At 40.4% G+C, this 12,700-nt stretch overlaps 1 gene segment (V, D, J or C); it reads right to left on the minus strand.

Annotated features, from left to right (window-relative positions):
• Positions 1–209: 209 nt before the first annotated feature.
• On the minus strand, positions 210–9,832 carry LOC109914124. The segment is given in 5 exon segments: positions 210–669; positions 1,725–1,834; positions 2,713–2,730; positions 5,168–5,503; positions 9,468–9,832. Coding segments are annotated over 4 exon segments (465 nt in total).
• Between the last annotated feature and the right edge of the window lie 2,868 nt (positions 9,833–12,700).

Consider the following 12,700-nt stretch of genomic DNA (forward strand, 5'->3'; position numbering starts at 1 on the left):
CATAGGAATTCATAGATGATTTACTGACCTCTGCGATGACCTCGTAAGCCAAACAGTTCATTGACAATATGAGATCAATAACTAATATTTGCCTCATTGAGGACATTTTAATTAAAATAAATCTGACCAAACACCATCTTTTATGTCTTTTATGTTCAGGACATAAACATTACAAGTATCATCAAGACAAAATATACGAGCCATCAAAATATATCAATATTTTGTTTATTAACAATTCTAGTGACTAAACACAAAAGAGACAGCAAAGGAAATAGATATCCAAATAATTCAATATAATCAAAAGTACTTTTTTGAGCAAAAGGGAAAATCTGAACTGATCAAACCATTTACAAAATGTAAACGCCCTCTGCCAACAAGTTACCAAGTGAGAAAATAAAGAAGGAGGACTTTAGACAGAAACACTAACATTTTGTAATCCTAAGTGTTTGACAACTCTTTATTTTCCATCTTGATAACATTCCAGATACATAAAATAGCAAAACATGGATCAACAATAGAAACTGACAATGTGTGAACGTTACAAATAAATTTTATTTCTCTCTTTCTTCTGGATAGTTTTGAGGGATACGATCTGAACCATGATTTGTTTCATGATTTTCTTCTGTCCCAGCTCAGTCAATCGTAACATTTTGCCAGCTTTCCCGAAAACTAGAAGGGATCGAGAAACAAATTGCGTCAGGAATGGAATGTTGCCTTGAGACGTACCCAAGAAACCAGAGGAAATAAGATTAATATGATTCTTGAAAGAATCTGAGTGAGGGACTCATGGATACATTGTTTGATGCTGAGTTATGCAAACGACCTGTTTCTCAGGAATGGCGGTGGAAATAGATTCAACAGCAAATCTCAAGTGGACAATTGGATAGAGACATGATGGGACAAATATTGCTGTATTGAGGGGCAAGAATGGGGCAGTGAGGCAAAACAGAGGGTGCACAAAACATAACCTTATACTTGACCTTCTCGGCTCTCGGCTGAAATTTATTTTACATAAATGAGCATTGTTCTCATTTCCCAAATTCTATATCTCTTTTTGTCTTATGCGCACTCTTGAAACATTTATTCGTGTTTCTTTCTCGCTGTTGGAATGAGATTTCTCCAATTATTTTTCCAACCATTCTAATATCCTTCAGCACTTTTCTACCTATTCCTCTCTGCCTATTCCTCTCATAGTCTTGCTTTCCCTCTCTCCACTCTGTTTATCTCTCATGATAATGCACTCCATCTGCCTTGCAATCTGTCAGTCACTCTATTACCTGCTGCATCCCCATCTCCCCTCCACTTATTTTTTTCTTTGTCTCTGCTCCTTTCTTTCTTTGCAGGAAGATGTTCAGCACCAAAAACTATTGAACTCAATATTGAATCCTGAAGGCTGCAGTGTCCCCAAGTGGAAAATTAAGATTGTTCTTCCAGCTTGCACTGAGCTTCGTTGGAGAACTGCAGCAAGTCCGAGACAGGGAACATGGCGTTGTGTTCAAGTAGCAGCCACGGAAACTCAGAGTTATCTTGTGCAAAACGGTCACCCAGCCTGTGTGTTATCTCTCCTGTATCACTTGGCCAGTGATAGATGGATTTAATCCATTAGGCCCAGCGACATGTGGAAAAATGTCTCAGCGGAGTCTAGAAGCAGGAAATGTGTTGAAATTTGGGGATGACTGAATGAAAAAGAATTCATACTGGTGAACCTTCTACATGATACATACCTTCATCTTGAACAGCAGGATGCTGACTGTGGTCATGTATACGATGCTCTTGGAGATGAGTAAAATATAGGTAGTTTTTGCTAAAATCTGTTGTTTCTGCATCCGCTTCACTGCAAGGCAATCAAACAGACAACAACCTTTATCCTACATCCATTCTAAAGATTCTCATTCAAAAATAGCAGCACAATCCATCAACCATCAGAGATGGATGTGTGCAGCGCTGAGTGAGTGGACGGAATTCAAGAACACAGAAACTTGACAGTTCAATAACGTAAGAACATAAACAAATATGTACTGGGTGTTACCATTGATCAAAAACTCGACTGGACTTGAAAGCCCCCTGACTCCACAAAGCCTATCCACCAGCTACGAGACGCAAGTCAGTAGTGTGACTAGATACTGCCCCCTTGCCTGCATGGATACAGCTCCAACAACACCCGAGAAGCTTGTCACTCTCCAGGACAAAGCAGCCCACTTGATTGACACCACATCCACAAATATTCACTCCCCCCACCACTGACTGTCAGGAACAGCACTATGTACTACCTACAAGATGAACTGCAGAAATCAAACAAGTCTCCGGAGATAATACTTCCCAAATGCACAACTGCTATCATCGATAAGGACAATGGCAGCAGATACATGGGAACACCAGCATCTGCAAGGTCACCTTCCAGTCACTCACCATTCTGACTTCTAAATATATCGCCAATCCTTTAAAATGCTTGGTCAAAATCATGGAAAGTCAGGCAGACTGCAACAGTTCCAGAAGGCAGCTCATATGCATCTAGCACTTTAGTAATTTAATTACAAAGACTTTGCCGATCATCGGGGTGTGTGTGTGTGTGTGTGTGTGTGTGCCTGTTTCTGTGTGTGTACCTGTATATATGTACGTGTCTGTGTTTTATATGTGTATGTATGCGTCTGCATATATGTATGTGTGTGCCTTTCTGTGTATGTGTTACTGTGGAACAGTGAAAATTCTTACCTTTTCCTTCACATAGTCCTGTAAGAAGTCAGAAATAATAAAACATATTAATTATTGATGCATAAAATATGACTTTCATTCAGGCTAGCAATGCAAGTCAGGGGAAGTATATTCACAGGGTTAATTTAACAATGCCTGAAAATGTAACAATCAGTGAAGAAGACCCTCATTAATCTCGGCAGGATAGGGAATCGCTGATGAAATGGGCACACATTTGTTAGATGCAGTTTAACGTAATAAGTGTGAAAGAACATATTTTCCTTGGAATAACGAGAAAATTGCCTCAATAGTGGAATCTTCAACAATGCTCAAAACGCTTGACACCATCCAGCAAAAAGCATCCCGCTTGATTGGCATCACATCCACAAGCATCCACTCCCTCCGCCCCTGATACTCAGTAGCAGGAGTATATACTATATACAAGATACGCTGCTGAAATTTACCAAAGATCCTTAGGTAGCAATTTACAAACCCATGACCACTTCCATCCAGGAGGACAAGGGCAGCAGATACATGGGAATACCACCACCTGCAATTTCCCCTCCAACCCGCTCAGCATCCTGGCTTGGAAAAAGAAAATCACTGAGTCAAAACGGTGGAATTATTCCCTAAGGGCATTGTCAGTCTAACCACAGCTTGTGACCTGCAAAGGTTCAAGAATGCACATCGCCACCACCTTCTCAAAGGGGACAACTAGGGACAGGCAATAAACGTTGGCCCAGCCAGTGATGCTCATGCTGCATGAATGAATTAAAAAAAAAACCCACCAAAATACAAGGCCAACTGAATGTTAAAGTCTGTGTAGAGAACTGGTAATGCACTCACATAACTCTTCGTGGGCAAGGAACAGGTTGAGAAGATGGTTTGTGCAGACTATTGAATGCCATGTTTTGGAAATGGAGAACTATCTTGAATAAACAAACACTGCATTTGAAGTTCTAAAGCACTAGGTTGTACTCATGTCTGGGTATGAATTTCAGATAGGCTGTGACAGCCCTACATGAGTGGAAAAGTGATAAATTCAAATCGTTCCAGGCTTGAGGGATGTCAATTAGAATTCAGAATTTTTCATTCTCTTGGTCAAGTGGAAATCTGACACGATACCATGATATAAATTGAAGTGATTATTGAGTCTACATTAAAGTTGGCTTCTTCCTACCATTGAAAGTTGGTAACTAATGTGAGCAGAGGGGAGATCATCGGAAAGGAACCGTTGGGAACCACTATAAAATAAATTTCTCAGCAGATGAACATCTAGGGAGGGGAGTCAAAGCATTTTGGTTTTCAGTGGAGAACTGTGGAAATGTTCCCAAGATATCAGAGCGGCAGGGATACAGGAAAAGTGCGTGAGAGTTGACTGACCTAGACTGAGCTCTGAAAGAACTGGCAAAATATTTATTCCATGGAGCGAAAGCAGAGTTAGTGTTATGTGTCAAGTGACCCTTCTTCAGAACTATCTAATTCAGATGCTGCCAGATCCAATGACTTTCTCAAGCAATTTGTGTTTCTGTTTCAGATTTCCAACATCCCCTGTTCTTTGCTTTATTTTGTGGCAAAACTTCTTCAGTGCTGTACTGTTCAATGACTCTGGGCAGTTATAGTATGACTGAAATCAAACAAATTAATCATGACTCACTTAGTCATACAAGATCCAAGCGTGATCCAGTTGACATGTTTAAAATCTGTGAAGAACTTGATGGGGTTGATCGAGAGAGGGGCTGCCTTTCAAGGTCAGCCCAGAATAAACGGACAGAAGCTGAACATTGGAGATAGTTTGGTAAGGATAGGCATCAGCAAATATTTCTCCAAACAACGAAGGTGAAAATGTGGAAATTTGTACCCAAGAAACTGAGAGCAGTGGTCAACTGAGAAACTAATGACTCCGTGACTGAGATATCTGAGTGGTGGGGAGATGGGGCGGATAGAATGTGCTGGGATACAATACAACAATACATTGATTAATAGTTAATGAACCAATTCAAGCAGCAAGAATTACAATAGATACCATCGATTATTGGGTTGAATGGATGAGCTGGGGAAAGAGGGACTGAAGACTCCTTCATGGTTTTAAGTCTCTTCTGTCATAAGAGAAAGTAAAATGACCACGGTAAGTCATATACATAGAACATAGAACAGTATGGAACAAGAACAGGCTCTTCGGCCCACCATGTCTGCGCCAACCATGGTGCTATTCTAAACTAATGGCATCCAAATGGTCCGTATGCCTCAATTTGCTGCCTGTTCATATGTCTATCTAAGTGCCTCTTAAACGTTTCTGTCTTAACTGCTTCTACCACCTCACCTGGCAAAGTGCTCCAGGCACCTACTGCCTCTGTGTAAAATAAAACTTGCCTAGCACATCTCCTTTAAGCTGTTCCCCTCTCATCTATCCAACCCTGGCAACATCCTTGCAAATCAAAACCATTTCAAGCGTAACAACATTGGAGAATCTTACCTCTCCTACTGCTGATTGGTTTCTCCCAGTGTAGCTCTTGGCCATCTTTGCGGTAATGGGTCACTTTGCACGAATACTCCATTTGTCCCCATTCGGTCGCTGGGACGGTAAGCCTACTGGTCGCGCTATAGTGGCCAGAATTGTCCTGAGCAGGTATGTCCGTCACCACATTCTTTCCCGTGACCTCCTTGCCATTCGTGGTCCAGGAGAACTTCACGTAGCCTGGGAAAAAGCCATGGGCCAGGCAGACAATGGTGGCTTTCTTCTGGTTATTTACCTGTTCATCGGACACGTCAAAAACCATCACCTCAGGATGTTTCACCTCTTGACCTGCCTCTGTGGGAGTAAATAACGAAAATGGGCACATGTTCAGAATCAGGGAATGGACTTGGGCAGGGGAAGAGGATAGAACTTTCCCACAGGATCCCATTGCCACAAATGTGCTAAGTTATAGAACCGTAGAATCTCACAGTGCAGAAGAGGCCCTTCGGCCCATCGAGTCTGAACTACTAAAACTACACCAGTCCCACTTTCTAGAACTTGGTCCATAGAACTTAGCATTTGAATGTGATGGCATTTAAGAGTTTGGGTTAGGGTCCCTGCAATCCCCTCCCTTGTCTCCTACAGCAACATAGTCACCCTGATCTAGGGATTTGTCCACTTTTAAGCTCACTGAAACATCCATCGTTTAAACTAAATCAAAGAACGATGACTGCTGGAGAAACAAAACAGAAATTGTTGGTGAAACTCAGCAGGTATAGCAGCATCGTGGGAAGAAAGCAGAGTTAACTTTGAGCCGGGTGACTCTTCATCAGAACATCAAAGATTCACTGGACTCGAAGTGTTAACTCTGTTTCTCTCCCCGCAGGTACTTCCAAAGCTGCTAAGTTTCTCCAGAAATTTCTGTTTTTGCACCAATATCTCCTCATTCCCTTTGTCAATCTGCTCAAGAAACCCACATCTATCTTTCTGATTTCTGCACCTACATCCTCATAGATGAGAAGTACTTATTTAACATGCTACAAATGTCGTCTGTCTCCACACACAGATCTTCCCCTTGCTTCCTAACAGGCCCTACCCTTTCTCTAATTATTCTATATCCATGATATACCTTTAGAATGTTTTGGGATTTTCCCTTGTCTTGCGTGTCTTATTGTTTGCTATTAAGTTTCACCCTGTGCTTTCTATACTCCTCTGGGGCCTCTGCATGTTTTGATCCCTTTGCATCTGTTATACACCTGTTATAGAACATCAAACAGAGAACACAGAATGTAGGCAATAGAACATAGTACAGACAACAGAGAACATAGAATATAGAATATTACAGCATAGCAACAGGCCCTTTGGCCAACCATATCTGTGCATGATTTCATTCTAAACTTTTGTATCTGTTATACACCTGGCATAGAACATAGAACACAGAAAGCACAACATACAACATTGGACAGTGCAGCACAGGAGCAGGCCCTTTAGCCTACGATATCTGTGCTGACATTAAGGTCATTAAAACTAATTCCATCTGCCTGCATATATTCCATGTCCCTTTATTATCTGCCTTTTCTTGTGTCTGTTTAAATGCTTCTTAAACCAATGGGCATTTGTTGACTATTTGACTTCGAAGGTCATCACACTAAACTTTTCACTCAACTCAAATTCTACAGTGGTAGACTGAAAGTAATGCTGACCTTGCAGCTTCTCCTGAAATTCAGGCTCATTTCCAGATTTACTTCTAAATTTCCGACAGTTATTACCTTTCAGTAGTATAAAACTTTTATTTTGATTCATTTTTGATTCTTTTACAGCCAAAAACACAAAACAAAGCATGTGATTTTTTTTGAAATGGTGTTGTGTTAATGAGTTTCTTTTTGGGTAGTCCTAGAAGTATCTTACTTCCAGATTTCTTAAAGTTGTTTCACTTTAGTAGTATAAGATTTATATTTTGATTCATTTTTGGCTCTATTATAATTAAAACACAAACATTGTTAAACGAATTTTTGTTTACATTGAGGAGGAGAGTTTTGTAAAAAACAAAGTTATGTTTATGGAGCTTTTGGAGAGGCCTACACGTGGACAACTCTGGAGTGAGATCATTTTTAAATCAGAAGACTGAAAACTGTCTGCTGGAACACTTGAGGAAGAGTTTTTTTGAAATTCGATTGTTCAGCTAATTGATTGATTTTATTTAAGAATTATATGCTTGATTACTTTTATTTCTTTTGTTTGGCTGCTTAATATTGACACTTTTGGTAAGAAAAAACGGTTTATTTTATATATAATGTGCTATTGTAAGCTACGTTAACAGTTTGATATCATTGACAGCATACAAAAGACACAGATTTAGATGGCTAGTGGATTTAGAGAAGTGATTACACACTAGGAACAATCAATTAGTTGGATGACTGTCAGAAAATGTAAGAAGGTAGTTAAGAAGTCTCCTGCGGCTGTTCATCTCTCAAACGGATAAACTGTTTTTGGTACTGTCGTAAAGGATAGTCTCTCAGAGGAAAATGGAAGAGGCAGTCAGATCCTAGGCATTAAGAATGAACCTTATATTAGGCGGAGATTGAAAAAATTTAAAAGAATAATTGTTATAGGCGACTGTCCTGCCAAACGCACAGACAGGAGATTCTGTGGCAGTGAGCGTGAATCTAGGATAGTATGTTCTTTTCCTGGTACCAGGATTAAGGACATCTCAAAATGTTTAAAACATATTCTTAAGCAGGGGGAGGAGAGTGAGAAACTTGAAGCTATCGTACACATTGGTAGCAATGATATAGTTAGGGAAATGATTAAGGCTTTACAGAGCAAATATAAAAGGTTCAGTAGAAGAATTGTAAAAAAAAAAGCTTCAAAAGTAGTAAACTCTGATTTAATTCTGTTGCCAAGCTCGAATGAGGGAAAAAAATAGATAAAAGGATAAATGAGATAATTCAACGTCTGTAGAGGTAGTGTAATGTTCAGGCATTCGGGGTCTTGGATCATTGGGATCTCTCCTGGGGCAGAAAAGACCTCTTCAAAAATGATTTATTTCACCTGTACTGGAAAGGGCCCAATGTCCTGACCAGAAGATTTGCTAATTTTATTGCAAACTATAAGAGAGGGAGAGGTGGAGGAATCCTAAGTGAGAGGGTAAATACAAAGATAGATGCAGATGGTTTTGAATCTGAACAGAAAACGTTTATTAGAAAAGACAGACTAAGTCTGATAGCGAAGTAACTCTGAAGAATTAAACTATTTATTTCAATGCAGGGCGTCTTAAAAGTAAGGCTGATGAACTCAGGGCATGTTTAGGAACATGGAATCGGGGTGTCATAGTTATTACAGAAACCTGACGGATGGGCAGGACTGGCAACTCAATGTTCTGGATTTCAAATACTACAGGAAGGATAGAAAGAGAAGCAAAAGAGGAAGTGTAGCGCCGTTTGTGATTAAGTAAAATGTTACTGCTGTTACTAGAGAAGCTATTTCTGAAAAATCATCCAGTGAAAATATATAGATTGAAACTAGAAATAAAAAGGGAATTGTCAGATTGATGGTTTGTATTATAGACCTCACAATAATCAGAGGGAAATTGAGGAACAAATATGTAGAGAGACTTGAGATAAATGTAAGAATATTTGACTGGGACTACAATCATGTTAAACTTTTGGATAGCGAAGAATTTGTTAAATGTATTCAAGATTTTTTTTTATTAATATATAAATGCTCCGACCAGGGAAAGAGCAAAACGTAACCTTCTTTTGTATAATAAACCACAACAAGTTACTGAACTGATGGTTGGGGAACACTTTGGGTCTAGTGAAAATAGTTCCATTTGTGCTAATATAATTATGGAAAAGGATGACTTCCATTAAAATGATAGTTTTTGATTGGAGTAAGGCAAATGTTAATGCTATAGGACAAGAAATGTCAAAAAATGTTTGAAGCAGATTGCTTGCAGGGAAAGGGACTTCTGATAACTAAGAAGATTTCAAGAAAAATAAGGCTAGCAGGATTAGAGAACAATAGATGAATAAAGGTATTGAGGTTCTAGTCAAGAATGAAAAAAAATGAATCATGTATTAAATATAGACAACTGTGTTCAACTGAATCTCTTGAACAGTATTAAGAGTGTAGGCGCATTCTTAAGAGGAGATCAGGAGGGCAAAGAAAGGATATGAGATAACCTTGGCAAATAAGCTTAAGGATAATCCAAAGAGATTCTACAAGTACATAAAGAGCAAGAGAGCAACTAGAGAGACAGCGGGGCATCTTTGAGATCAAAGAGGTCATCTTTATGTTGAACCTTACGAGAGATTACCTTATTCAGCAGTTCACTGTAGGCCAGTCGATCTGAAAACCTAAAATCGAGATTTTTTTCTCTCCTGGGGATACAAATCCGACCCAATAACGTTTAATATTGCCTCCCCTGAAACGCAATATCTTTCTGCACTGCTCTCCATTCTCTCTTCAGCTACTAAATCCGTCTCCAAGCTTTATGTTTATATGCACTCAGTCCAGTTCCATGGTCATCTCTTTCTTGCTTTTTCTCCCGCATCTATCTCTTGATCTCTAGCTCTCAGTATCCATTTCATTTATTCACTGCTTCCATTCCAAATCAGTACGCATTTAGAAATCTCCTGTTTGAATAGATGCATTCACTCTTCAGTATTTTCCTCCCAAATCTTTCTCTTTCTCTCTCATCTCTAACTCCTTTCTTCCCTCCCTTGCACGCTATTTCCCTCTCTCCCCAACCCCGTCTTTATCTCCTTCTTTCTGTCTGTACAAAATCCATTTATTCCAATTTGTCTTGTCTTCACTCTATTGTAATCTATCTCTCCCTGTCTCTGATTCTTTCGCTGTCTGTTTTATTCCCCCTTTCCTCTTACAATATTTCTCTCTCCATTTCTCTGTATTTCTCTGCTTTTGACTTCTTTCTGTTTAATCTTTTTCTCAATGTCTCGCTTTGTCCCTCTTTCCCCATCTGTCCTCTACTTCCTCTACTTAACATAATATTGCTCTCTATGCATCCCTCTCCCTTTAAAATAAAACAAAGAGCTGTGGAAGTCTGAAACAAACAAAAACAGAAATTGCTGGAGAAACTCAGCAGCATCTGTGGAGGGACAAAACAGAGTTAATGGTCCAAGTCCAGCGACCCTTCTTCAAAAAATACCTTTCTCATTTCATTTTCCATCTCTCTGTCTCTCTCTCACTCTCTCCGTTGGCCTCCCCTGCTATGCATTTTATTTAATCATTGTATCTCACTCCTTATGCTGCTGTATTTCTTTCATTCACTGTCTCACTCCTTCCATCTCCCTTTGCTTTCCCACTTTCATTCTTTCCTACTCGTTTTCTCTTTCGCTGAGGCACTTTATTGGTCTTCTTGAATCTCTACCAACCGCGCTCACGTCCTCTAACTTATCCATTTTCTACCTATCCAGCTCGCTAATTTTACCTCGGTTCTCTCTTCCATCTACTCTTTCTCTTATTTCTCCACCTTACCACCTTCCAACTTTCAAACAAGTGACCTTGTCATTGTACACTGCTTCACTCAGACAGTCATAGTGCATGGAAACAGAGCCTTCAAACCAACTCGACCATACCAATCAGATATCCTAAACTGATTTAGCACCATTTTCCAGTATTTAGCCCATATTCCCCTAAACATTTCCTAATCTTGTACCCACACAGATAACTTTTAAATGTTGTAATTGTACCAGCCTCCACCACTTCCTCTGGCAGCTAGTTCCATACAGACACCACCCTCTGCGTGAAAATTTACCCCTTAGGTCCCTTTTAAATATTTTCCCTCTCACTTGCAAACCACGTCCTCTAGTTTTGGACTCCCCTACCGTGGAGCAAAATACCTTCGCTATTCACCCTATCCATGCCCCTGTTAATTTTACGAAACTCAGCCTTTGATGCTCTAGGGATAATAGTCCCAACCTATTCAGCCTGCCTGAAAAGCTCAAACACTCCAACAGTGCCACTGGCAAACATTCTTGTAAATTTCTTCAATCTTCCAGCCTCCAGTTCCCGATCAATGAAAAATTAACAACTTTGGCCGCTGAGAGAAACATAACCACCTGGAGGAAACTCACCTAAAACAGTCAGCCTGGTCCCCTCTCCGAAGTACTGCTCAGCATTCACAGTGCGATAGAACCAAGCACAAACTGGTCGAGGTCTGCTCATTGCTCTCTGGAACAGATCAGCTTCCCAGGACAGCAGAGCTTCCGACTGCTCACTAGTTCTGGGAGACTGGAGCTCCTCCTTTCCTGGGAACACTCCCCATCAGGAGTGGCTGCATGCTGGCATCGAACCTGTAGCTCATCCACACAGTACCTGGGGCTGGGGATCGTTGGCAAAAGGAAAGTTTTTGTTGTGGTGTAATCAGCCAAACAGGCACAGTGCCAAGTTGATTGTCTCCACGGTGATACATTCGGGTTCAAATACACAAGATGGTGGTGGGGAGGTGAGGCGTACAAAGTTGTAATCTGTCCTGTACCGCCTCAGTTTAAGAAAACAAAGGTAAACAAAAAAAGATTTCTTCCTGGTTCCACCAATTGCATAGCCTTCCCTTATTCGTTCTCTCAGTGTGTTCATCCTTGTCAATTGTTGGAATCTGTAACATCTCATCAATACTGAACTCTGTCTGTCTAGCCCTATCTCTATGCTCCCTGACTCTTTCTGTTTCTTTCTCTGTCATGGAATACTCTCCACCACCTTGGCATTTTTCTTCTGAAATTTCTACACCTCTCTCATGCAAGTATAAATATGGTCTCTCTGTCTCTCCCTTCTTCTCTTTCTCCCTCTTTCTCACGTTTTGCTTCCCTCAGCCTCTCTATTTCTCTCTCTATTACCCCAAACTTCTACCTTTCTCCTTCTCTAGGAATGTTTCTCTCTCTCTCCTTTCCTCTGCCTCTCTATCTCTTGCCCCTTAACTTTAGTCATCTACTCTACTCCTCTCTGCATTTCTTTCTCTCTCTAGCTTTGTCTTCCTGTTTCTCTTCTTTCCCTTCTCTAATCTCTCTCTCTCTGTACCTTCCATCACTCTCCATATGTTTTCACCTCTCCCTCTCTCCCTACAGTTATCACAGTTGTTCTGCATTTCTCCGTCTGTATCCAAAGTTTATTCCTAAATCTCACTCCCATTCTTCCTGTCCAGCTTCCCTATTTTCCCATACTTCTTTCTCTATCCCTCCATTTCTCTTGCTCTTTCTCTACCTCCTGATTCTTGTCTGTTTCTAACCCCCTCTTTTCCAGCATTCCTCCAATGACGTTTCTTCATCGCTAAATCGATGTCTCATTATTTATTTTCATCTCTCCCTCTCTTTCTTTGTAGGTTTATGCCCAAAACAACGAGCCTATATCTTGGTCTTTTGTTAGTCTTCTTATTTCTTTCGGAGATAGCAACAGCTGCAGATGCTGGAGTCAGATAGACACAATGTGGAGCAGGAGGAACACAGCAGATCAGGCAGAACCAAAGGAGTAGAAAAGTCGACGTTTTACGTTAAGAAGGGTCCCGACCGTAAACGCTGACTTTCCTACTCCTTT

Source organism: Rhincodon typus, chromosome 48, assembly GCF_021869965.1.
Source record: "Rhincodon typus isolate 14 chromosome 48, sRhiTyp1.1, whole genome shotgun sequence".
In the NCBI taxonomy this organism is placed as follows: Eukaryota; Metazoa; Chordata; class Chondrichthyes; order Orectolobiformes; family Rhincodontidae; genus Rhincodon; species Rhincodon typus.